The sequence below is a fragment of the Taudactylus pleione genome, unplaced genomic scaffold (assembly GCF_031769625.1).
Source record: "Taudactylus pleione unplaced genomic scaffold, aTauple2 ptg000016l, whole genome shotgun sequence".
Lineage (NCBI taxonomy): Eukaryota > Metazoa > Chordata > Amphibia > Anura > Myobatrachidae > Taudactylus > Taudactylus pleione.
Window position 1 is genome coordinate 26,805,017 of NW_028284418.1, and position 27,319 is coordinate 26,832,335.

Here is a 27,319-nt window from a genome sequence, read left to right on the forward strand (position 1 = left end):
CCTGTGCTCAACCATGGATACCTCTAACATCTGAATTATTGGGGAGCCTGAACTGATGCGTATGTAACTATGTATCACAGTGCGCGAATCAGCCACTGCGAACAGGATTGTGATAGCAGGGGCTATGCAGACCCATCGCAGAGTGATTGACAGGAAGTGCCTTTGGGGTGGTGACGGGGGGGTAAACGCAGGTGTACCAGTGCATTCGAATGCCGTTGCAGGGGCGTGCAGAAATTATCCACTGCAATGCCATAAGCAGCCTGAGGTCAGAGCTTGTACAAGTGTGCGTGAGGCTGCGGTGGTACTCAATGGTACTGATGGTTTTGCAGTCTTGCTAAGTATTACGGAAGTGTGTAAGGTGAAGGGGGTGCACTTATGTTATGCTGCGACGGCATTGCTATCGCAATGGATTAGCATACTATCGCTGTGGAACTGCGTGCGTAATCGCTATTGCATTTCCAGTTGCGATCTGTAATGAATCAGGCCCTTAGTGTCTGGGTATTTTCTTAAAGGATTTTGTTTCCTTGTTTTTACTTCTATGATTGTCGCTGTAACTATTTTTTTTTTTTTTTTTAATACTTTATTATTTGCATTGTGTATTCTAGAAACTTCAGTAGTATGGCTGTGGATTAGGAAATATATTATCACAAATGTATGTAAAGTCTGTCTTACTGTGTGTCCATTAAAAGGAAAATCCCGGGATCGGATGACTTCCACTCCTGTACTCCAGTCCAGGGAGGGTCTGGAGCTCCTGATGGTGCTACAATAATAAGAAATATTGATTTAATAACCACTGCTTGCAATGTCTTCTTCTTACCTTATGCTTATGTACCCATCATATGTACATATGTTTCAAGAGAGGTGGAGGCCCGTGTGTAGTCTCCGGGGCCCCCTCCTTTCTCGCCGGCGGCCGGCAGCACACTGAGCGCAGCGTCGCAGCTATAAACTTTGGGTACTAGTCTGTGCCCAGAAAAATGTCCACACCAGTCATTTTCCAGGCATTTTACAGTGCTGACAACCGGCGCTGACTTGGGTCTCCAGAGTGGCAAGTATAATATGGGTGCAGGCTGTGCGGTCTAGGCCCTGCACCCATTATAAATATGCCCCTACATATGTACCCCTTTAGTGCAAACTAGCATATGAGAGAATCATAAAGAGCCCGATTAACAATAGGGCAGAGAGGGGCAGTTGCCCAGGGACCCCACACTTAGTTACATCACCAGCACGGGGGCACTGTGGCATATTTGAACTGGGGTTTCTTTGTGGCATAATGTGAACTGGGGGTACTACAGTGTGTTTAACTAATTTGTGGAACTGGTAGTATTTACACATTATACTTTTTAATAACATCGCTATTATATTTTATAGGCAATTGTATTGGTAGGCGCCCCAACAAACTTTAATCTGGCCCTGCCATCATGCTAAAACTTACTAAGTGTACGCTCATGTCAGCTTTACTTTACCTGTTGGTAACAGTCTAGATATACAATTATAGGGTTATAAATGATTGAATTGGCTTCCAGATTGTAGTAACCACTGTTCATACATCACCCCGCTTACTGTGTAAGTATATATAGACTAGGGGTGAGCGGGTTCGGATTTCTGAAATCCGAACCCCCCCGATCCGAGGCCGATCCGAGTCAGGCTCGACTTTTCCCGCCTGACTCGGATCTGAAATCGAGGCAAAACGTCATCATCCCGCCTTCCGGGTCTCGCGGGTTTTGGATCCTATATAAGGTACCCGCGTCGGCGCCATTTTCTCACTCGGCTGTGGACAGTGAAGAGGGACGGTGGCAGTTAGGGCTGGCTGGGCTGTGTAGTGTAGTGTAGTGTAGTGCAGAGTAGTGTTGTGCTGTGCTGCGCTGTGCTGCTGTTGTCCATAGGGGCTGTGTCCACTACTTCAAAGTCCATAGGGGCTGGCTGTGTTGTGCTGTGCTGCTGTTGTCCATAGGGGCTGTGTCCACTACTTCAAAGTCCATAGGGGCTGGCTGGACTGTGTTGTGCAGTCAGTTGTCCATAGGGGCTATGTCCACTCCAAAGTCCTGTGCAGTGTCCCAGTCCTAAAGGGGTGCTGTAGTGTTGTCCAGGGGGTGCTCTGTCCGTCAGGGGTGCTTCCCCCAAGTGCTAAAAAAAATAATATTTTTTCTGTGTTTGTGAATTGTGTGCACTGTGGCTGCACGTGCATCAACAAAGGAGCAGCGCCAAGCGTGCGCCTGTGTCCCATTAGTAAAGGGCCGGCTGGCTTGTCCGTTAAAGGGTGCTGTAACCCCCAAAGTACACTCCAAACAAAATAAAAAAATATTTACTGTGTTTGTGAATTGTGTGCGCAGTAGCCGCACGTGCATCAACAAAGTAGTGCCAAGCGTGCGCCTGTGTCATAAGTAAAGGGCCGGCTGGCTTGACCGTTAAAGGGTGCTGTAACCCCCAAAGTACACTCCAAACCAAATAAAAAAATATTTACTGTGTTTGTGAATTGTGTGCGCAGTAGCCGCACGTGCATCAACAAAGTAGTGCCAAGCGTGCGCCTGTGTCATAAGTAAAGGGCCGGCTGGCTTGACTGTTAAAGGGTGCTGTAACTCCCAAAGTACACTCCAAACAAAATAAAAAAATATTTTCTTTGTTTGTGAATTGTGTGCGCAGTAGCCGCACGTGCATCAACAAAGTAGTGCCAAGCGTGCGCCTGTGTCATAAGTAAAGGGCCGACTGGCTTGACCGTTAAAGGGTGCTGTAACCCCCAAAGTACACTCCAAACAAAATAAAAATATATTTTCTGTGTTTGTGAATTGTGTGCACTGTGGCTGCACGTGCAACAACAAAGGAGCAGCGCCAAGCGTGCGCCTGTGTCCCATAAGTAAAGAGCCGGCTGGCTCATTTCTCAAAGGGTGGTGTAACCCACAAAGTGCACTACTCCAGCAAAAATAAAAAAATATTTTCTGTGTTTGTGTGCGCCTTAGCCGCACGTATATATCAATATAACATAAATGGAGGAACAAACTTTCTCCGATAAAAATAAAATAGGGAAAGATCAAGAACCAATTCCTCCTAGTGCTGTTGCTGCTGCTGGGAGTTGTTCATCATCCCAGAGAGGAAGTAGGAACACCACTACTTTTACTAAACAATTGACCCTCCAACAGTCCCTAGCGATGAGGATGAAGTACGACAGCAGTCATCCTGAAGCAAAACGTATAACTGAGGCCTTGACTGCTATGTTGGTGTTAGACGTGCGTCCAGTATCCGCCATTAGTGCAGTGGGATTTAGACAATTGATGGAGGTAGTGTGTCCCCGGTTCCAAATCCCGTCTAGATTCCACCTGATTCCTCAAAGCAGCAGCGACAAGCGTGCGTCTGTCTGTTAAAGGGTGGTGTAACCCTCAAAGTGCGCTCCACAAACAATAAAAAAATTCTTCTTTTTTTTCTGTCTTTGTGAAATTTGTGGGCTGTAGCCGCACCTACATCCTTAAAGCAGCAGCGACAAGCGTGCGTCTGTCTGTTAAAGGATTACATCGGTGACAGCATCCAAGTAGGCATGTCAGACAGTCCGTGTACTGGCAGGAAAAAGAGGCAATTTGGAGGCCCCTGTACAAACTGTCTCTATTTTACCTGAGTTGCCCCCCCTCCAGTGTGCACTCCGAAAGAGTGTTTAGTGCAGCCGGGAACCTTGTCAGCAAAAGGCATAGGAGGTTGCTTCCACAAAATGTGGAGAAGATGATGTTCATAAAAATGAATTATCAACTTTTCCAGGGAGACCAGCCTCCAGAACGTACAGAGGGACCTGTGGTGGTGGATTCCAGCGGGGACGAATTAATACTCTGTGAGGATGAGGATGTACACAACACTGAAGAGGGTGAGGAATCGGTGAATGAGGAGGATGAGGACGACATCTTGCCTCCGTAGAGCCAGTTTGTGCAGGGCCAGATTAATTGCCAGCTTGTTTTGTGGGGGCCCAAACAAACCAATCATTTCAGCCACAGTCGTGTGGCAGACCCTGGCGCTGAAATGATTGGTTTGTTAAAGTGTGCATGTCCTGTTTATACAACATAAGGGTGAGTGGGAGGGCCCAAGGACAATTCCATCTTGCACCTTTTTTTTTTCTTTGCATTATGTACTGTTTGGGGCCTAGTTTTTCAAACTGCCATCCTGTCTGCCACTGCAGTGTCACTCCTAGATGGGCCACGTGTTTGTGCCGCCCACTCGTGTCGCTTAGCATAGTCATCCATCTACCTCGGTGCAACCTTTTGGACATAAAAACACTATTGTGAGGTGTTCAGAATAAACTGGATATGAGTGGAAATTAAGGTTTTTGAGGTTAATAATAGCATAGGAGCAGAAAAATCAACACATTCTGTGATTTTAGCTGTTTTTATGGTTTTTAAAAAAAAAAATACAGATCCAAAACACAAAACCCAGAACCCAAAACACTGAAGGGTGGTTTTGGCAAAACCAATCCAGATCCAAAACACGAAGAAAGATCCAGATCCAAAACCAAAACACGAAAAGTGGCCGGTGCACACCCCTAATATAGACACATCACTTTCTGGCAGTGCAGCCACCTCATACCTTCCAACAATTCTAATTTGAGAATTGGGACTTTCACGCACCAGAGGGGTACCCAGAACTTATCTATAAAGTGGGCGTGGCCTCATTTGGGCTGCCCCCAGGCTCTCCCCTCACAGTGAACAGATGCTGTGCACATGTACACATCAACTATTCACCCACTGCTCTGCTTAGAGCAGTGTGAGAGTGCTCTTCCCCAACTTCCCTCCCCACCGTTGGACACTATGGCCCGTGGGTGGGACAGCAGGAAGTCCCTGAATAGCGGGATTGTCCCACTAAAAGAGGGAGAGTTGAGAGGTATACCACCGTGTGCTGTCTCTGATGTCTCCTATAGTATATGACCCATGCAGTTATGACTTTAGATACAAGACATTACTAATAAACCCAAGCTGAGATGGATCCTATAGCATACTTACTGACTTTCAGGAGATTCTGTTGCCATTTTAAGGGGGCGGGGCTGCGCTGTATGCATCATTAGGCCCCGCCCACAACAGGAAAAGCACTTGATTTGCTGGTCCACGGGTAGGGGACGGGGCTAAATGATGCAATTTCCATAATTTTAGCCCCGCCTCCTACTCACGGACCCGAAAATTCACTGTAAAATCTCCCCATCCTGCCTACTCCTCCAGGGGTGTGGAGTGTTATCCAAAATTTGGGAGAGTAGGCATGTATGCATTGGGAGATCAGATACAAGGCATTACTAATAAAACCCACGCTGAGATGGATCCTATAGTAACTGCTGGATCAGTGACTCCTAGAGCTAATGTAGCATGGATTTATTAGTGCTGACAATAGGGGAGATCAGATGGAATCTTTTGGGAATCTTCAATGGCTCCCATTTCTGAAAATAAGTATCTGATAAATTTCAGATAAAAAAAATAACCATACCTCTCAACTTTTAGGTATCCCGAAGAGGGACAGTTTGCGCGCCATAGGTGCGTGTGACCAAAAGGTGGTGGGGCTTCAGGGAAAGGAGGAGGAGCCTCAGGAAACCAGGGTGGAGCCTCGCAGCTTTCCTCCGTTTACGTCACTATGGGGGGCATGCCCAGCACTCTCCGAGATGCTTGGCAGCACCCAGGCTGTCAATATACTGGTGAACAGATGCCATGCGCATGTGCACAACATCTGTTCTCCTCCTGCACACCCGCTGCTCAGCAGTTTGTGCTCTCCCCCGACTTCCCTCCCACCGTGGGACACTGCGGCCTGTGGGTGGGATAGCGGGACAGTCTCAGAAAAATTGGACTGTCCCGCTGGATGTGGGACAGTTGGGAAGTATGCAATAACCACAAAATCAAGATGTGTTTCTGGTCCTAAAGCTGTAGCAAAACTAAGATAACAAATATACGTATTTAATATAAACTGTATATTACTAAGGTTAGGTTAGCATTCTGTGTTTGCACTAATTATATACAAATAACTATATTATGCCTATCTCTTGTGACAAACTATATTAAAATATGGCTATACCCAAAGAATGTATTGATCTTTCTTTAATTACATGTAATCGTCCCTTTGGGTCTATTTCTCAAATACAACTACTTGGCTCCACCATAGACGGTAGGGTATATCTAATAGTGCCAAACCCTAATAAAGTCAGGAAGGATGGGCAATGAAGGATGAAGACATGTAATATACCCATCCCCAATGCGCATTACTGTACCTGCCTGATATCAGTGCATGTCAATTAAGCAGCACAAGTAGAACTTTCTTTTGATTGCACATTGGAATAGACATCTAGCCAGGGGCAGTGTAAGAAAGGAGTAGGCTCGTGTGCAACCTCTGTGCCAGAGTCTACTGTACATGTGCAAGTCTCCGGGAACATGGCGTCCATCCCATGTTCCTAGAGACATCTCTAGTTCGTGTGCACAACACTAGGAAAATGACAGCCATGCTATTTTCCCAGTGATTTCAGTATGTATTCCTGGCCAATGCGGGGCACCAGAGAGGTTAGTATAATATTTATATGGAATGGACCTAGGTGCCCATGTGCACTGCACACCCTGCACCCATTATACATACACCAATACATATAGTGGTAATTCCCTGTGTTTACAAGAAGTGGTAACGTACCATAAATGGCAGGAATGGGGGTCTTACTCTCCTCCTCTCTATGTCCCTCCAGCAGATGGTGCGCAGGAAGGGACGGTCACGGATGTTATGTGACACCATGAGGCGATGTTCTGCCTTCTTTTTCAGTAGCTGTAAATTGAAACAACAAATACGCATCATGTCACATTCTTTATGTATAATTATTATTTGTTAAATATGACAGAAAATGTACTTTAATCTTTAATTATGTCCTACAAAAATATTGTATCTTTTAGGGTACCCCAAGATGGTCTTTTGTGGACTGGTTAATCTGCAGTTTGTTAATTGCAGGTTTATGTATTGTAGTTTTATTTTTTTAAGAAAAATGGGATGGTGATATGCAGCTGGTTGTGTTAGGAAATCTTTTTTTTCCCTGGCAATGTCTGACTGTCTGCTACAGAGGTCCCTGCTCTGCTCCTCATAGCGGTTTTTGAAGAATTGCAATGTATAAAAAGAACAATTATTAAGATGATTATGTAACAATGGGTAAATACGTCTCAATCTATGTATAGGGGCCACACTGTGATATTCTGTCCCCTTTTACTAGGAGATCTTTGAGAAATTTTGAAGGCCAATTAGTTGCAGTCGCTTTTACCAAGCTGGCTACTGGGGCCAAGCCTGGACTTGCTTTAGTACTGCACTGCCAAATTTACCATGTTTGGAACTTGGCCCCAGGAGCTAACTCTATCTTCAGATGACGCTTGCCACTGTATAGCTAGCCACCCAATAGGCTATGTTGTGCAACAGGTACAGGGAGAGGGATCCGTAGCACTTTTCCCTCCCACATGCACGGTCAGGAGACCGCGCTGCACAGTAGTGCATCTGGCCATGTAAACTGAAAGGTGATCACATTAAATTTACATATTGCAGGAAAGGGCTCCTATTGGAGCCATTAGGGTAAATTTACTAAAGTGAGAGTTTATGGAAGTGCAGGTGTTGCCCCTGGCAACCAGTCATATTCTAGCTATTATCTTCTAGATGGTGTTAGTTAAATGTTATGTAGAATCTGATTGATTGCTATGGGCAACATCTCCACTTCTAAAACTCACACTTTAGTAAATATACCCCATTGTCTCTGCATGTGTAGTTTAATACATGCCAGAGTTAAATGATTTCTTATCGCCGCAAAAAGAAATTATAATGATTCGTTCTAAACACTGATAATAAAAGGGCCCCATTGTAAGGTTTATATGGCTTTAATACTGTATTTATAAACTTACCTTCTTCAGGAAATGTTTCGCCTCAGGATGGAGCCATGATGGAAACTTTGGCTTCTCCCGCAGCACAGATTTAAAAAAAAGCTGTGTGTGCGGGCCATCATAAAATGGGGAGTGTCCTGTCACCATCCTGGTTATTGTGATCCCCAGGGACCACCAATCCACAGCTACTCCATAAGGCTGATCTAGCAGAACCTGATAAAGAAGTGATGGATCATAATATACATTATTCTATCTGTAATTACATCTTCTGTGTGCTATGCATTGGTTTTTATGGATTTCTAACAATGGTTATCCTTTCTTATGAACCATGTCCTAATACGGGATGGGTATGAGATGCCAGCATTCGGGATCCCGGCGGTCAGAAGCCCGACGCCGGCATCCCAACCAGGTTACAAACCCGACGGCCCTAGGTAAATAATTGCAACCCAGGGGAAAATGCAGGGTTTTTAGAGGGGGGTTTCCACACACACACATTTATACTATATATATATATATATACTGTATGTGTGTATATATATATATATATATATATATATATATATATATATATATATATATAATATACACACATACATATATATACACACAAACACATTTATACTATATATATGTATGTATGTATATATATATATATATATATATATATATGTATATATACATATATATAATATACCAGGGCTGGCTCTAGGGGTGTTCGACCTGAGCAGTAAAACCGGGGGTCGCCACCCATAGAGGGCGCACCCTTCCCCAGCATCCCGATTTCAGTGGGATAGTACTGTCCCGCTGTTCCACCCGTGGGCTGAAGTGGCCCACGGGTGGTCAAAATGGTGGGTTGGGGACCCCCACCTCCACAGCACATACAAACATATATATATATATATATATATATATATATATATATATATATATATTGTGACACAGTCAGATTAGGGGTCCCTCTCCTGGGTAGAGGTCTCTTTCCTTACACACACTCAGCAGCTGGGAAACAGTACGCCAGTCTGGATTCGAGTACAAGCTGGTCGGCGCCAGTCTTTATTGTGCAAAACAGAAACAACAAAAAGAAACCATAAACATAAATCCTAGCCCTGGCTAGGTGGTTCCCTCACTACCAGAACCTAACAGGGCCTAATGCCCTCACCAGCAACAAAGGCACAGCACAACACTCACAGATAGGTATTTCAAGTGTCTCTGAGCAAACTCCCTGCCTGCTCTCCCAGGTGAGACACTCAGCCCTAAACACACTAGGCTTATATTGGCCACTCTCAGGTGGAAACCCTAACAAGCCTGTTACCAGGCTGCAAGGCCCAAAACCTGGAGTGGCCGTGGGTGGAGCCCTCCCTCTCCTCTCACCCACAACCCCCAGGTCCCAAACCGGCTTTTCAAAAAGCCGAGACTCAAGCCTGCTACACTGCAGACTTTCTCCTGGGGGTTTAAAACACATAAGACAGGAATCTGGGACAAATGTACCTGCCACAGACCACTTTACCAGTGATCCTATCACAATATATACACACACATGCATATGTTGTCACACATACCTTACACACACATACTCTATGTCACACATACATTACACACACATTTACCTTGCAGCAGCTGCACCATGTCATTAGGCCACTCACCCTAGCAACAAAGTGCCATGATTCGCAGGTCAATTGGCAGTGGGTGGAGCCAAATTATGCAATTCTAATGGAATTATGTCATATTGGCTCCACCTTCTCCTGATTGACCTGCATATCTTGGCATTTTGCTGTGAGGGGGCAGGGCTTAAAAAGATTGTGCCTGCTCTCCAGTCTGTCATGGGGGCTTTCTGGGTATCAGAAACCCCCGTGGGTGCGCTAGTGCTAACCTAACCCCTAATCCTAACCTTCCCTCCACGGTGCCTAAACCTTACCTCCCCCTAGTGCCTAAACCTAACCTTCCTAGAAAAAAATAGCTTTTTCGGAACTTGATGAATTATATAATTTCCACATCCCCATACTATGGGGACTTTGGAAATTATCAGGGGACAATTATAACCAGGAGATTTCTCATTACAAGAATGATGAATAACCCTGGCAATTAATATAAAAATAGGTGACAGTCTTAATTTTCAGAAATTAAGTGATGATGAATAGACCCCTCAGTTGCTAAGGCTTTCTGCCTAGTGCAGCTACAGGACAGTGTTTCACCATCTGCACAATGTATACTTAAAGATATGACCTCTCCAGCAAGTTACGTAGCATCTTCTGCACAGACATTGCTGTAGCTGCTACTGAAGTACCATCAGTTATACCCTGGATATTGCTTAGTGCACAGATACGTAGTTTCTTGTGAATTACAATTTATATAAGTACATTTTCCTTTACTAGATGTTGCAATATGTGATGATGACCTAGTGCTGCCTTCCAGACATTCATTGGCTAAACAAATCCTTCTCATACAGTAACATGAAAAAAATTAAGTTCAGGAAAATAGAAAATTGTAACTAGTTCTCCAATAACTGAATCTTCCCTCATCCCTGAGAAATAATAACTTTTAATGCATCCATATTCTATTACACCAGTAACTTTGTAGATAACACAATAGGTATTCTACATAAGGGGAAATACAATTAGATGTTGGCATTACTGCACGGCTTCAGCTCCTGTGTAACGTGGTATAGCTGGAGTGAGGGTCTATCAGTTGCAGCAGGACAGTATAGTGGGTAAGTTACAGTAACAGAAGTAAAATGCAGTTTATTGTGCCGTGTAATCTATACCAATGTATGGATGTATCTTTCCTAAAACTAGAGTATGTCTACTATTCAGTTTATCAGTTGGTTACATTAAAATATAGGAACATTTTCAGTAACATAAATTTGCAAAACCTCTGTAACTTGCTCCCATATTCTGTATCTCACCTCTGGGGCCATGTATCTGTAGGTGCCAGTCTGGCCAGAAGTTGTTATGCCTCCAATCATGCCATCCTGGGCGAGGCCGAAATCAATGATTTTAATGTGGCCTTCCTGGTCCAGCATGATGTTCTCAGGCTTAATATCCCTGCAGTGAAATAAAGAGATGACTGGGTCTGAGTTTGGTATACAGTACAATAACTGGGTACATCTGGTAGATGACATCGCTGATCACTAGTAGAGCTGGGCAGTGACCTGGAGAAGATGATGACACGGAAATAAAAATAGAAAAGTAGGAAACAACAATGCAACTTTTCCCATAGGCTGGCAGCCCTCCAAGGCTTTCTGTGTGGTGTTCAGTCTCCTTCTACATGTCCATAGCCAGAGGAACCCAAACATATTAGGTAACTGAGGAGATCGAGGCAGGGATGTACTAACACTGATATGCAGCCAAACTTCCGAAAACTGACATTTCAAAGAGTTGGACACCATTCTCCATATGTATCTAGCTCTGGAAAGCAAAACTTTCTGAAGCATGTACCCAATAGGCAATGCCATCTATAGTCGGATCCCTCCCAGGGTACCCTGTGGCTTGCACATGCGCTGGCCAATGGTGACACACAGGGGCGTATTAAGAGAGGAGGGGGTCTGTATTCACTTACTGTCTGGTGCTCCCTCCTCTCTTCCCTGCTGCTGTCAGCGTACTAACAGCAGCAGTAGACTCCGGGTACTAGAGTGTGTCAGGAGTGCACTGTGCATGCGCAGTTCACTGGAAATATGGCGCGGCAGCTATTTCCCCAGTGATTTCAGCAGCGCTACTCTGTGAGACATCGGAGAGGTAAGTATGAAAAAAAAATATGAGTGTAGGGTGTGCCCCCCCCCTGGACCCAGGGGCCCATGTGCACCCTGACCCTGCACCCTGGTCACACATGCATTAGAACTCCTGGGTCATAAACCCTCCCAGTGACTGCTGCTGCATGTGCACAGACTACTCGTACACACTTGCCCATAGACATATATGTCTGCAGATATATCTGTCAGTGTGTACCCAGCTTAAAAATTGCGATGCTTGATACATCCCGCCCCCAGTTATTTACTGAGAGTAATAAAAGGTGCAAATCTGCACTGAACCCAGATAAGTGCCATCATTAAATAACTTACACAATACAGACACATTACATGCTAATTTCTGATTTCTTGCTGTGGTTTCTAATCCAAGTTTATATTTTTATGCAACATTAGTAAATTACCCTCAGTAACAGAAATGTAAAAGCCATCTTTAAAATAAAATTGCAAGGTAATAGTGATGTATCAGCAGTATATTTTATTGCTTGGTAAGTACTAAATCCTGCATTTTGTCTTTTAAAATGTAACATGTAAGACTATTGTACTAACCGATGCACAATGCCTCTGCTATGGAGAAACTGCAGGCCACAAATCAGTTCTGCTGTATAGAACCTGAGCAAGACAAGACAATGATGTCATTAAATGATTATATAACTATCCTAAAGACAAACGTTTTGTGTGTTGTATAAATATAATGTGTAAGAAAAGTGACATCATCAGTGTAACAAATAGAGATTCCTCTCTCTGTGATACTCCTGTGATACCTTTGTGCTCTACACACATTCATCTATATTATGTTATATTATACCAATGTTATCCATACTCAGGACAGAACTTACACAGCGCACTGAATGTACAGCACAAATCACCTTGGGCTCTCACCCCTGTGCCCTCACCCCGGGGTACACACCATACGATGGTGCAACCCAGCGACTGCTACAACGTGTCCCATTACCTCTGACAGCTCTGAGCTGGTGCGAATGCTCATATGCAGAATGGAAATGGCTGTAAGTGTTTTCGCACAACAAGTTAGATGCCTAACAAGTCTCCTCTTCTTCCCTTCATCTTATTTCATTAGTCGTGTTTGCAATAATGGAACTCAGGAACGCTCTCACTCTGCCCGACTACTTCTATCGCCTAATGCAAACTTCTCCTCTACCGCAAAATCCATTTTCTCCTATTTCTAATTTGCTCCTAAGTGTGACTAAGGCCCTGTATGTCGTCTTTCCACATGCAACAAAGTTCCATCCTATTACTCTGTAGCAGTGCTTGTGTTTTGTGTCTCCTTCATCTGACGGTCCTGTCACCTTCATATTATTCCTACCCACCCTCAGTGACTTTTCTCATCTCAACTATAGTAATTTACTTACTGCACTTTGTCCATGTCTATGTAGCTACATAGTTTTATTAGAGCCTCCATACTGCCACCGCCAATATACTCCATGATGAAGTATGCGTGGGCCTATAACACAAAAAATATCAGATAAAGGAAAATATTCATTACAAGCATAATTGTTAATTTTATGATCCCAGATGAACATGAAGATCCACCAAGTGCATTAATGGGCACTGAGAGGGGGGGGGCTCAGCGTACCAACATAGCATGGCCACAGCCTCTATGGCCATGCTGCATAATGGTGGCACACAGCTTATGTAGAGAGCCCTGGTAATTACAAAGGAGTGTGGTTACACCATACTTGCAGACAATCTGACTACCTCCTCTGGGAGGACGCAGCCAGATCAGCATAACAGGGGGCATAACGCTAATTTGGGGACGGTTCAGGGGCGTTTCTGCATGATCGCGTCATTTCAGCCATGCCTGCCACACGATGCCGAGATTACCGAGACATCGGAGGGGGGGGTGCCGAGATTAAGTGGATGTCGGGGGGGGGGGGGGGGGGAGCAGGGACTTGCCCAATCTTCCGGGGTGCCGGGAGCAACACTCAATTTTCAGGAGGCTCCCAGCTATCCTGGTAGAGTAGGCCAGTATGGGTTACACCCCCAGTACTGAGGCACAAGTGATCTCTTGGAGTTCCTGGGTGTATGAACCTCTATCACAGGAGCCTCAGGATAGATAATGTAGGAACTTCACTGACCTGGTGGATTAAATTTAGGTGCTTGGTGCCATAAGAGGGAGTAATTATATACAGCACATATACATGTATGTATAGACCAGAGTGAGGAAGCATATTTACAGCCACATGCAACAGGGTCTAGTGAGAGAGAAAGTTATTCAGGAACAAACATAGGACGGCACACCATACAGGAGTTACCTAAACAATAGTGAACAATAAATTTGTTAAAGCATCACCTATCTGGAGTGTTGTCTTATGTGTGTGTGTATGTATGTATAGACATTTATATATGGAAAAGCAGCCCTGAGAGATGAGCACTAACATCTGGTTAGCGCACATCTCTGAATCAGCCCCATTGTTAAAAGTGTTGTTTCCCAAAATGCCTGCATGGTGTCATAATTATACTTTTGAATTTGTGGTTTTTGTTTTTAATTATATGCTTTTATGTATTATATCCATTTTTATTGTATTTGTTAATTGTTAACTATTAAATGGTATAATAAGGTTTGCTCCTCTCCTTTGGTAGTGGCAGCCCATTTGCAGTGCTAAATTGTTATGAACAGGTGTGATCAGCCTCCAACAGCGCCCCCTGGTGTATTTGCAGTTTTGCACCCCTTAAGGATAACATGGTGTGAGGACAACATGATTTGTACAGGTACACAGCTACTTGACAGAGCGGCGGCGGGGGTGAGAACAGAGTGGCGGCAGAGGCGGATGACAGAGTGTCGGGGGTGAGGGCAGAGCAGCAGCGCATGGGGGACAGAGCAGGGGCATTAGGGAGCCAGCACTGCTGTCTGTGCATGTCACATGGGCATCAGATTTTTTTTGTCTGCCAATTTTTCTCTGAGGCACCTCTGATTGGCCAGCATTAGAGAAGGGGGCGGAGAGAGCAGGAAGACAGCTGCCTTCGCTGCTCCTCTCCCCTACAGCAGGCTCATTGTGCATTCCTGAGATGGACATTTTTTTTGTAAAAGTGAACCAGATAGCTGAGCTTTCCATGCTTCTATGAATAACTCTCCCCATATTTGTGTATGGGGAAGTGATTCCAATACAGAGCTGATTTCTCCATGGTAACCCCTTCTGTGAATAGGAGGAAGCAGTGTAAATCCCTGTTATCACTGATAAAGTGTTTTTCACTGTTCCATGAATAGACACCAATGTGCTGTGATTTAGGTTCCTGGAACCAAATGAGAGGCGTCCTTCCCCCTCTCTCTGTCTGTATCTCCCCAAGTTCTCATAAGGAGCTAGAACTAGCCATGATAGGTTTATCCCCAGTTGTTATTAGGAGCTAGAACTAGCCATATCACTTCTATCCCCCAGTTGTCATTAGTAGCTAGAACTATTCATGTCACTTCTATCCCCCAGTTGTTATTAGTAGCTAGAACTAGCCATGTCACTTCTATCCCCCAGTTGTCATTAGGAGCTAGAACTAGCCATGTCACTTCTATCCCCCAGTTGTCATTAGCAGCTAGAACTAGCCATGCCACTTCTATCCTCCAGTTGTCATTAGCAGCTAGAACTAGCCATGTCACTTCTATCCCCCAGTTGTCATTAGGAGCTAGAACTAGCCATGTCACTTCTATCCCCCAGTTGTCATTAGCAGCTAGAACTAGCCATGTCACTTCTATCCCCCAGTTGTCATTAGCAGCAAGAACTAGCCATGTCACTTCTATCCCCCAGTTGTTATTAGTAGCTAGAACTAGCCATGTCACTTCTATCCCCCAGTTGTCATTAGTAGCTAGAACTAGCTATGTCACTTCTATCCCCCAGTTGTCATTAGTAGCTAGAACTAGCTATGTCATTTCTATTCCCCAGTTGTCATTAGCAGCTAGAACTAGCCATGTCACTTCTATCCCCCAGTTGTCATTAGCAGCAAGAACTAGCCATGTCACTTCTATCCCCCAGTTGTCATTAGCAGCAAGAACTAGCCATGTCACTTATATCCCCCAGTTGTCATTAGGAGCTAGAACTAGCCATGTCACTTCTATCCCCCAGTTGTCATTAGGAGCTAGAACTAGCCATGTCACTTCTATCCCCCAGTTGTCATTAGGAGCTAGAACTAGCCATGTCACTTCTATCCCCCAGTTGTCATTAGCAGCTAGAACTAGCCATGTCACTTCTATCCCCCAGTTGTCATTAGCAGCAAGAACTAGCCATGTCACTTCTATTCTCCAGTTGTCATTAGCAGCTAGAACTAGCCATGTCACTTCTATCCCCCAGTTGTCATTAGTAGCTAGAACTAGCCATGTCACTTCTATCCCCCAGTTGTCATTAGCAGCTAGAACTAGCCATGTCACTTCTATCCCCCAGTTGTCATTAGCAGCTAGAACTAGCCATGTCACGTCTATCCCCCAGTTGTCAATAGGAGCTAGAACTAGCCATGTCAGTTATATCCCCCAGTTGTCAATAGGAGCTAGAACTAGCCATGTTAGTTCTATCCCCCAATTGTCTTTAGGAGCTAGAATTAGCAACATTAGAGTTCTTAGAAAAGAAACCATTCTCTAATGTATAATGACATTTGAACTTGGCAGATGATAGGCAAATAGTGGGGATGTAAGAAGGCGGTACTTGTCAAATGCATTATAACCAGTGCTATTTGAGATTATACAGTAGTTGGGAGTAGGAGGGGACATTTCATGCTGTGCCCAAAGGGTGTGTCTAACTCTACCTATGGGCATATCCATTGCAAGTATGCCTCTTACCTATTCAAAATCCAGCATGCACCACCTCATGCCCACACAGTGCCCAGCATACTCACAACCTCCATACCCATACTGTGCTTAGCAAACACTCCCATACCCATACAATGCTCTGCTTACAACCCCATACTCACACAGTGCCCAGCATATACCCCCATACATTGCTTAGCATACACCCCCATACCCACACAGTGCTCAGCATACAAAAAAAAACATACCCATACAGTGCCCAGCATATGCACAACACTCATACTCACAAAGTGCTCAGCATTCAACCTCATATACCCACACTGTGCCCAGCATACACCACCCCATATACCCACACAGTATCCAGCATACATCCCCACCATAAACCCATACAATGCCCAGAATACACCCCTACAAACGAACACACAGTGCCAAGAATATACCCCCATACCCATACACTCAAACAGTGCCAAACATATACCCCCCATTCCCATAAAGTGTCCAGCATGCACCCCCCATACCCATAGTGTCAGGTATATACACATAACAGTGAAGTAATATAATAATTAGATACTGTATACCAGTAGCACAGCATCTGCCATAATCCCATGTCAGAGCAGGGATATCTAGTTGAGGGTAATTACTATCCTCACTGCAAAAGTCATGTTGCCAGAGTCTTATAATACCGGATACCTCTCTCTTACAGGCTTTCACCATCGTGGCTGCTGGCTGCAGCTAGAGGGTGCTCTACATACATACAGGTTATTCCCATGTAAGCCACTCTGTGACTGTTACTAGGGTAAGACAGCACTGCGCACGGACAGGGGAATGCAGGGCTTATAATTAACTATCCGGGGCATCAGGAGACTCTACATTGATCCGGGAGTCCCCTGCAAGATGCAGGAGGCTTGTCAAGTATGGATAACATAGAGAAAATCACTTTTCGCTACAGTATCTGCAAACACCTAACAATTTTGCCATCACCTTACAATTGTACGGTGACTGAAAATCATTCAGATGTTATAAAAAAAGCACAATAAGAGCACTTTTGTGGGTTTATATTTTTTTCACATACTGGCAGGATTACCTGCTCATACATGGCTAACCTACGGTGCATTCTTAGAGGTCTTGCAATGTTTACTAGATAATGTGCCTGTGCATTGGGGCCAGCCAGGAGCTATGACACAGTGCATCAGCATGAGACTGACGCTCTGAGGATCTTGCACAAATTGCTGGAGGTGGATGTTTTCTCTCCCCCACTCCAGTGGCTGGGATGTGAATACATGCTTCTTATAGAGGTGAAGATGGAAGACCTATAGCTATAAGTGTACATCTCCCCCCATAGTTACATAGAAAGTGTTGGGCTGCTCCTGCTCACAATTTACTTCTGGTCCAGATGATTTGGGGCTGTAACCATACAAGGGTATGAAGGGTGCAAATCTCAGTAACACATTTAGAATCATGTTACTCTACATCATAGAGCGTCTCCAGTATCATAGTGGGGAATGTAATCACTGATAATAACATTAAATACTAATAAGATGGTGACACAGTGTGACTAGGGGACAATCTACTGGCTAATGTCCTATAGAATATGGCAGAGCAATGAGCAGTTCCTGTACCTTGGACTGAAGTGCAGCATAAGCGTGGCTCAGGAAGGGGCATCCCCGTGCCTTCAGCAGGATGTTCCTCTCCCTCATCAGGCTGCCGGTGTTCTTTTTTTTAAATAATTTTAATTGCAGCCAATTTGTGGATGCTGGGGACAGATGCGAGGACAACCTGAGAAAGACAGTGACAAAACTGATAAGTTTAGTGATGTTCAGTGATCAGATATTCAGTAATAGTTACAGAGCTGTTAATCTCCATAGTAATTGTATGATGCTATAATGGGATCATTAGGATCATTATCAGTCTCTATTGCTCCCAGTCACTCCAGAGATAGTAACACATAAGTGAGCACTGCTCCACCTGACCTCAGGTATTCATCCATGTTCATTGTGTTCCATCAGGTGCCCACTGCAGGCAGCAGTAATATGGCAAGCCAGGACTAGTGAGACTCCATCCAATGGGTTAAATCTGCTCAACCCCATAATTGCCAGTGCCTACACATTCCTCTGACTGTTTCATCCTTGGATTTGCCAAAACCACATGAATGCCAGAGAACAAGGACAGAACATGTATGGTGCCTTCCTGGTGTCTACCTATAGTCATCACAGAAAGCTGGCAGCTCAGAAACATTATATGTTGTAAAATGACTTTCAATCTGGGTCTATATAACATCACTAGTTCCACTTCTATGGGGTCTGACTCTGAGACCAGGAAACTAGAAGAACTGTAACTCATCAATGATGGGGTGATAGCATATCTCATGGCAGAGGGTCATTCCAACCATTACCTGAGCAACACACTCTGTATATAGAGCAGAAATATAGTGGTACTCCATGTCATGCACACTCATATGGTTGTAGTGCTATAAATGGTGCATCCTATGTGTGTATAATCTGCTTTCTCTAACTGTGTTAAAATCCCAGCATATTAATAACCCATTACACAGACACACACACACACATATACTGTACATGAATATATCGCCATCTGCTGTCCCTCCAAAATAAGTACATGCATATGTACGCCCATTTTCCGGTGTTCTGAGCAGCACTGACACCAGATGTAAGACCACAGACAGGTAAGTTTAAACTAATAAGGGTGCAGGGTGTGCGGTGCAGGGCCCGCACACACTGCACCCATTATAGATATGCCACTGCTTGAAAGATATAACTTCTTTTTATATTTCTGGGTAGTAGGATCAATATAAAGATGACAAACATCAGCTTTCAGTAACAGCTTCTTAATACAACATGAGCTCCATGGCTCACCTTCATTTCTCCTTCACTAGAACACACACATGTGTGAGAGAGGAACAAGCAAGTACAGGAGTATATAGCAGACAAACAAATACACATGTATATGAATATATCGCCATCTGCTGTCCCTCCAAGATAAGTACATGCATATGAATAAACCCACAGTCTGTTGTACATATTTCAACAGACATGTCTGTGAGATTACATCAGAGATGTGTGATTGAATTTTGTTTTAAATTTGGAAAAAGTGCAAATAAAACTCATGAAATGTTACAGTAAGCATATTGTGGAGAAACAATTAGCCGTGCTGCAGTATTTCGGTGGTGGAAGCACTTCAAAGAGAGTAATACACAAGTGCCTGACAAAGCACGTTCTGGGAGACAGTCCACCACGTTTACAGATGTCAACATTGCCAAAGCTCTGGAGATGTTGCAAAACAGAAGATTAACTTTACGTGAACTTTCAGTAAAACAGAAGATTAACTTTACGTGAACTTTCGGCTTCACTTGGCATCTCATTATTTTATAAAAAAACGAAATGAGGGTACTAGATCAAAGTTCCCCTGGGTAATCAGATACAATATAGCTTAAAATTCCATCAATAAGATCTCTACAAAAACATTGGCTTCTCATTTAATCTGATGAATCGCTATGCCTTTCTGGGAACAGTTTGATGCCTTGTTATTCCAGAGGCCAAAATTTATGAGACTATTTGGTGAAAACCGATATGTCAAAGATTAAACCCCCAGTAATAGAATCAACTACTGTTTTCCTAATAAAAAACTGGGATGTGTGAGATGCTCATTTGTTACCTGTCAATTCTTACTTCTTTGCCCATGTGGGCTCTCATAAATTGGCAAAACGGAAAGGAAATTTAAGGAACGGATGGCAGCACATTGATCCACCATCCGTAATGCCCTGAATGTGGGTTCTAGCGACCAACCGGTCGCTCGACACTTTTGCGAAATGAGACACACTCTCTTTAATTTTAGATACCACATGATTGACCACGTATCCTTATAGACTAGAGGCGGTGATCGAAGTATTAAAATATTACAAAGTGAGGCCCGATGGATTGCACGTCTGGACGTTATTCAGCCGAGAGGCTTAAATGAGAGTATGTCGCAATCATGATTTATTTGATACATTTATCATAGATTAAGTACTTTGTGTAAGTTTGCTGCTTTATTGTATGCTTTGTTTTCATCTTTTGAAGTTACTATGATGATGGTGACACATTAGGAAGTGCTGGCATCACGTCTTGAAAGTTATGATGTCATCTTTAGGAGCCATCGGGCGGATGAGCGGACCTGGTCCCGGAGAACGGCAGGCACATGGGGTGGATCAGCTATAAAGATATGTTGTATTTTTGTGTATACTTTATCCCGACGACAGTTATTAAACACTGAAACATTAATAACATAATCCAGAGGAGCATTGTCCATTTTTAATGCCAAGAGTGCCGCACCATCTACTTTACATATATATATATATATATATATATATATATATATATACTGCAAAACCTGTTCTATTAATGCAATCTTATCATCGACTTTCGCATATAAGATTGAAAATCTAGTATCGGTCATATGTAAGAAAGCAGTTTAGCGTATAATTGTATTGAGGTAAATATGTTCATAGTCAATATTGCAAATTCTTCTGCATGTAAGAGAAAATTTTTAAAATGCGATATCTTCATATGTATTAAGTAAAAAACTAGAAAAATATAGCAAAAAAAGTCCTATATTTATCGGCACCCTCAGATGGTGTAAATACAGGAAAAGTATTTTAGTATAAAAGTAATGAGAGGGATAGTGTCAGACCACAATTGTATGTGTAGATGTGGCGCTGTGACACTTTCCCTTAGGCATACATGGTTTCCCTTAGGCATACATGGTTTCCTTTATGCATATATGGTTTCCCTTAGGTATACATGGTTTCCCTTTTACATACATGGTTTCCCTTAGGCATACATGGTTTCCCTTAGACATATATGGTTTCCCTTAGGCATACATGGTTTCCCTTAGGCATACATGGTTTCCCTTAGATATACATGGTTTCCCTTAGGCATACATGGTTTGCCTTAGGCATACATGGTTTCACTTAGATATACATGGTTTCCCTTAGGCATACATGGTTTCCCTTAGGCATACATGGTTTCCCTTAGGCATACATGGTTTCCCTTAGGCGTACATGGTTTCCCTTAGGCATACCTGGTTTCCCTTAGGTGTACATGGTTTCCCTTAGGCGTACATGGTTTCCCATAGGCGTACCTGGTTTCCCTTAGGCGTACATGGTTTCCCATAGACATACGTGGTTTCCCTTAGGCGTACATGGTTTCCCTTAGGTGTACATGGTTTCCCTTAGGTGTACATGGTTTCCCTTAGGTGTACATGGTTTCCCTTAGGTGTACATGGTTTCCCTTAGGCGTACCTGGTTTCCCTTAGGCGTACCTGGTTTCCCTTAGGCGTACCTGGTTTCCCTTAGGCGTACCTGGTTTCCCTTAGGCGTACGTGGTTTCCCTTAGGCGTACGTGGTTTCCCTTAGGCGTATGTGGTTTCCCTTAGGCGTATGTGGTTTCCCTTAGGCGTATGTGGTTTCCCTACAGGCATACGTGGTTTCCCTCAGGCATACGTGCTTTCCCTCAGGCATACGTGCTTTCCCTCAGGCATACGTGCTTTCCCTCAGGCATACGTGCTTTCCCTCAGGCATACGTGCTTTCCCTTAGGCATACGTGCTTTCCCTTAGGCATACGTGCTTTCCCTTAGGCATACGTGGTTTCCCTTAGGCATATGTGGTTTCCCTTAGGCATACCTGGTTTCAAAAATAATATTTGGGTTAGCCCCCTGTAACTTTGTATGGGTATTTTTCAAATGTCTCCAAATTTGTTTACTGCTCTTAGCTATAATTACATAAGCAGCCCCCATAGGCTTCTTTGGGGGCTGCTTAATTGCTTAATTTTAATCAGTTTTCAAGAGCAATGTTGAACGTTGTCCCTGGTTGGATGACTGCGCACGCTCTGCTTCTTTCCGGCACATGCGCAATGTGACATATTCCAGGATGTTGGTCTAAAAATTTGCCATCACATAAAATTAAAACCATCACATCTCTAATCTGATTTGTATTACAGTGTTTTCTGCTTTGCATTTTTACTCTCCATCATTATGATACATTACACTGATAAAAAACATTTAGGCAATGATAATAGAGGGATTTTTTTCAAAAACTTTATGCAGAAATGATACATTGGCCCCTAACACTTGTTTAAATATAATGGGCTATTGCTCCTATCCTTTCAAAATTAATATTCTCTAATGAAGGGTGGAGGGCTGGGAGATATACTGTAATTTAAATAAAGCCACTTTGTCACACACATGTATAGCAGGAAGTGTGGACTCCAGAGAAATAATCTTTATCATTGTGGTTATTTTTCAAGATAGATATAGTAACTGCTATGGCAATAAAATAATGTTACATTGTGACAATAAGGTTTTTTTTAATGTTTTAATGGACGAGACAAATGACAATATAATAACTTACACTTATCTCCAATATAAGTTTTATCCTAACTAGTAGGCTGCATAATAAAAACATTAATGATAATACCATTTTAGTGATAAATGTCACATTTGTAGAAATGTGCTAATGCTTTTACAGTATTAGATGTTTGTATAGAAATTGGTATTGCCTATAGGTATAATATGAAGATGCCCCTTTGTTATATAATCATATGTGTTACATACATAGGTAGTGATGTCTCTTGAGTGGCCTATAGGATAAAGGGCACATCTGATTGCCCATGTGGCAATGCTCATGTAACAATGACGATGTCTGGAATAAAAGACCATGTGTATGACCAGATAATGTGTTACATATAAGGAAAGTCCTGCTGTGTTACAGGCACGTGATGTTACTGACAGCATGGCTGTACGTTAATAGTCAGGTTTTATGTATAACAAACATTTAGTGGGACATTTTATACATAATAGTGTAGTTGTATAATCTCAGAGATGATGTAACTATAAGTAAATATACAATGTATAAGCCATCTCCATTACATTACATAGTGCTTATAAAGCAGATAAAGCTCCACCATTCAATACATAAAGAAGATAAAGCTCCACTATTCATTACATCTTACTAGAGATGAGCGGTTCGGATTCTGTGGAATCCGGACCCCTCCGAACATTGGGGATCCGAGTCCACCCGAACCCTGTTCGGGTGTTCACCGCCTGACTCGGATCCCCGTTCGGGGCCGAACGGCGGCCGCCTGATGTCGGATTCTCACTAGAGAATCCGACATCAGGTCTCCTATTGTGTAGGGCAGAGCGCTGTGATAGCGCTCTGCCCTACACAGATACAAACACACAGCCGCCAGCGGCAGTTGTGTGTTTGTTACAGCAGCCAATGAGAGTCACACAGACTCTCATTGGCTGCTGCACGGAGGGAGCCGGCTGGAGCTCACACATGAGCTCCGTCTTCCGGCTCCCTCCGCAGTGTGTGACAGGCTCAGCAGAGCGGACGGCGCGGGAGCGGGGAATCAGGAATCAGGTAAGTTTTTGTTTTTTTTAACTTGTGAAAATTGTGCAAGGGCCGGGGGCGCTACTGGGGGGGTCTGCTACTGGGGGGGCCTGCTACTGGGGGGCTATACTACTGGGGGGGTCTGCTACTGGGGGGGCTATACAACTGGGGGGGCCTGCTACTGGGCGTCCATACTACTGAGGGGCCTGCTACTGGGGGGGGGGCTATACTACTGGGGGGGGTCCACTACTGAGGGGCCTGCTACTGGGGGGGCCATACTACTGTGGGGGCATACTACTGGGGGGCATACTACTACTGGGGGGGCCATACAACAGGGGGGGCCATACTACAGGGGGGCTACTACTGGGGCAGCCTACTACTGAGGGGGGCCTGCTACTGGGGCAGCCTACTACTGAGGGGGGCCTGCTACTGGGGCAGCCTACTACTGGGGGGGCCATACTACTGGGGGGGCTGCTAATGGGGGGGCTGCTAATGGGGGGCATACTACTGGGGGGGCCTGCTAATGGGGGGCATACTACTGGGTGGCATGCTAATGGGGGGCATACTACTGGGGGGGCCTGCTAATGGGGGGCATACTACTGGGTGGCATGCTAATGGGGGGCATACTACTGGGGGGCATACTACTGGGGGCACTGTATAGGGGACCCTACTACTAAGGGGACTGCATAGGGGGCACCACTGCTGGGGGCATTGTGTAAGGGATACCGCTACTGTGGGCATTGTGTAAAAGGGGCACTACTGTGGGCATTGTGTAAAAGGGGCACTACTGTGTGTCGTAACATAAATAAGAGACACTACTTTATGGTGTAATGTGAATCAGGCCCTATGTGCGGTGTAATGTGAATAAGATTGTGCACTGTGACTCTTTGGGCCGTAGCCCACTATGTAAACAAGTACTGTGACTCTGCTGGCCGTACCCACTGGGTGGGTGCACTACTTTTCATTTCTGCCACTGCTGTGTGGCAATGTGTCATAGATGTGCTTTATACTGTGGTGTCTGTGTCATTGTGCCGCTGCTTTGTCGCTTAGTAACCAGTCAGCTCATTGCAACCTTTGGCCAATAATGTTGAAAACAATATTATAAGCTGTGATATGGTCTAAATTGACTGGAAATTAATGTTATTGAGGTTAATAATACTCTAGGAAGAAAAAAAAGACCAATTTATGTGATTTTAGCTTTTTTTGTCAATTTTTGTAAAAAAAATCCAAATCCAAATCCAAAGCCAGTCACCGCAGTTTGGCAAATCCAAAGCCGGACGACGAATTAGAACCAAATCCAAATCCGGCAAAAATGGTCCGGCGCACATCCCTACATCTTACCCACTAATATGATTAAATCAGATATTCATCTCAGATTATATAATCACACAATGATGTGACTTTTTATATAGTTGTGTAAACTACAATGTACATATTTACAATAATTCACCAGTTGTGAGATGTGACTTTAACCACTTAGCTGGTGTGGTCATACTGTATGTAATGCGACTGGAGCCAGACGTGCTTCCTCTGGCCAGGTCACATTACATGCCACCACACAAGCTGCTGTGTCCCCCGACTACTGCACTTGGGCAGAACGGAGCTCATCCTTCTGCTCCGGCCCCCCTACAGTGATGCGGCGGTCGGTGACCACTGACATCACTGCCAGAATTGTGCCCCAGAATGCTGTGCGAACAGTATGATGATTAGATCCCCCTGCACCACGCTCCACTGCACTCTGTATCAAGGAGGTGAGGAGGCGGTGCTAGTCACAGGGGAGGGGGGGCATGGGGGGACATCTGTTGGCACTAGGGGGGAGGGGGGAATTATGATCAAAGGTAAAATATTTTTTTTGTCTGTGGGCACGTATAAATATATATAAAATGTATGACTATATATAGTGACACATGGAGAGGAGGGATGCTAAGCTTCGGACCCATTGTCCCTGGAGGTAAGAGTGGGGGCTCTGCCAGCAGACCTATTACCACTAGTGGGGTGGGGGTTTATTTTGCAGGTGATTTTTTTTTTTACACTTGGGTAATATTGTAATGGTGGGTGGGAAGTGAAATTTCAAAGGGGCCTATGGACACGAGGGTTGGGTGGGGGTACAAAACACTCCCTAGATATATATTTTAAAATAAATATTTAAATATATTTTTTAAAATACTTTGTAATCTTCATTACATTTAAATAAACAACAACAATTTCTGTGCCGTTTTGAAAAAAAAACAAAAAAAATTGTCATTTAAGTGGTTAATAGAAAATAGATGTGGACTAGCCTGAAATGGGTTTAGACGATCACAACATGATTTGGGGGGGTAAGGACATTTACTATTTTATCCTATTTTCTCATTTTGGGGGAGACGTATCAAACCATTGAGAGTGATAAAGTGGGGAGAGATGTTGGGCCAGCCAATCAGCTTCTAACTGACATTTATACAGGTTGTTGTTGAAAAATGACAGTTAGGAGATGGTTGGTTGGTACTTTATCTCTCTCCACTTTATCTCTCGCTGAGGTTTCATACATCTCCCCCTTGATAAGATTAGCGGGTAAGAATCTATTATGTTATACACATCACCTACTTTGCCAAAACTTCCTCTTCCAAGGGTGGCATGAACTTTAATCTTTTTAAGATTAAATGGCTTCCTCTCTGCTGACTCCAGTTCATTCACAGCTCTCTTCTTATTGTTCCCAACTTCCCGGCTACCTCCTCTAGCTTTCTTCCTCCCTCTTTCTTCTTCACCCTCTTCCTCAATCACTCTGTGCCGTTTGGCATTCCTATAATCAACATCCATTTGTGGATGGATTCCATCAATTCTCGTCAGGTGCACCCGGATGGATTTGGGGCACAGACGTTTTATTTTTTTTTGCATTTTTATCCAGTCTGATGATACAGACATGGAACACTCCATGATGATATTATTATGGAGGTAAAATATAGCTCAGCTACATGTAGAATAAAGTCTATGAGGTATTGATAAAAAAAAATACTCACTCTATCAAAACCTTTTCAAAGACTGAGATTCGCTCTGAAAATTCCAGGCTGTCATGTCATAGACAATTATGATGTCATAGACAACTGACTTGTAATGTAACATCATGGTCTTAAAGACAACTCAAACATTAAATACTCAAAATGACACATACCTTAGACTATAAGATTGATAGGATAATGTACTGGCTTCCATAAGTATTTGAGAGAGGAGTCAAAATGTGTATGATTATATATGGTGGCACATTGTTTAAATTTGCTGCCTGATAGCACTGTGGTCATGGGTTTGCTTCCAATCAAGGTCCTGTTAGTTTGGAGTTTGTATGTTTTCCCTGTGCATAGGTTTGCTCTGGGTACTCCAGTTTCCACCCATAATCCAAAAGCATACTGGTTTCTAACAAAAATAATACCCATATTGTATATACAGTATGTGTATATATGGTAGGGAATATAGATTGTAAGCTCCACTGGGGTAGGGGCTGATGTGAATGGCCAAATATTCTCTGTAAAGTACTGTATAATATGTGTGCACTATATAAATAACTGCTAATAAATACATGTTACACTCTTTTTTATTTTTTAAATGTATATAACTAAGATAGTTGTAAATGGGATGTA

General features: G+C 43.7%; 2 protein-coding genes across 3 annotated transcripts in view; one reads left to right on the top strand and one right to left on the bottom strand.

Moving 5' to 3' along the window:
* LOC148541887 (uncharacterized) overlaps positions 1 to 20,623 on the top strand; it is a 33,068-nt gene extending 12,445 nt beyond the window's left edge. The window contains exons 2-3 of one of the 2 annotated variants that reach the window (XM_088475215.1): positions 12,408 to 12,587; positions 18,331 to 20,623. In XM_088475215.1, coding sequence (XP_088331341.1) covers positions 12,408 to 12,587; positions 18,331 to 18,439 — 289 coding nt within the window. In that variant the 3' untranslated portion in view covers positions 18,440 to 20,623. The remainder of the gene's footprint in view (positions 1 to 12,407; positions 12,588 to 18,330) is intronic. The other variant, XR_015878829.1, reaches the window with a different exon arrangement.
* The window catches only part of LOC148541888 (protein kinase C theta type-like), a 28,451-nt gene extending 1,830 nt beyond the window's left edge, over positions 1 to 26,621 (bottom strand). The window contains exons 1-8 of the mRNA XM_088475228.1: positions 26,281 to 26,621; positions 17,944 to 18,100; positions 12,951 to 13,042; positions 12,130 to 12,192; positions 10,744 to 10,882; positions 7,863 to 8,054; positions 6,625 to 6,753; positions 673 to 760 (exon numbers count right to left, since the gene is read on the bottom strand). Coding sequence (XP_088331354.1) covers positions 683 to 760; positions 6,625 to 6,753; positions 7,863 to 8,054; positions 10,744 to 10,882; positions 12,130 to 12,192; positions 12,951 to 13,042; positions 17,944 to 18,100; positions 26,281 to 26,621 — 1,191 coding nt within the window. The 3' untranslated portion in view covers positions 673 to 682. The remainder of the gene's footprint in view (positions 1 to 672; positions 761 to 6,624; positions 6,754 to 7,862; positions 8,055 to 10,743; positions 10,883 to 12,129; positions 12,193 to 12,950; positions 13,043 to 17,943; positions 18,101 to 26,280) is intronic.
* Between the last annotated feature and the right edge of the window lie 698 nt (positions 26,622 to 27,319).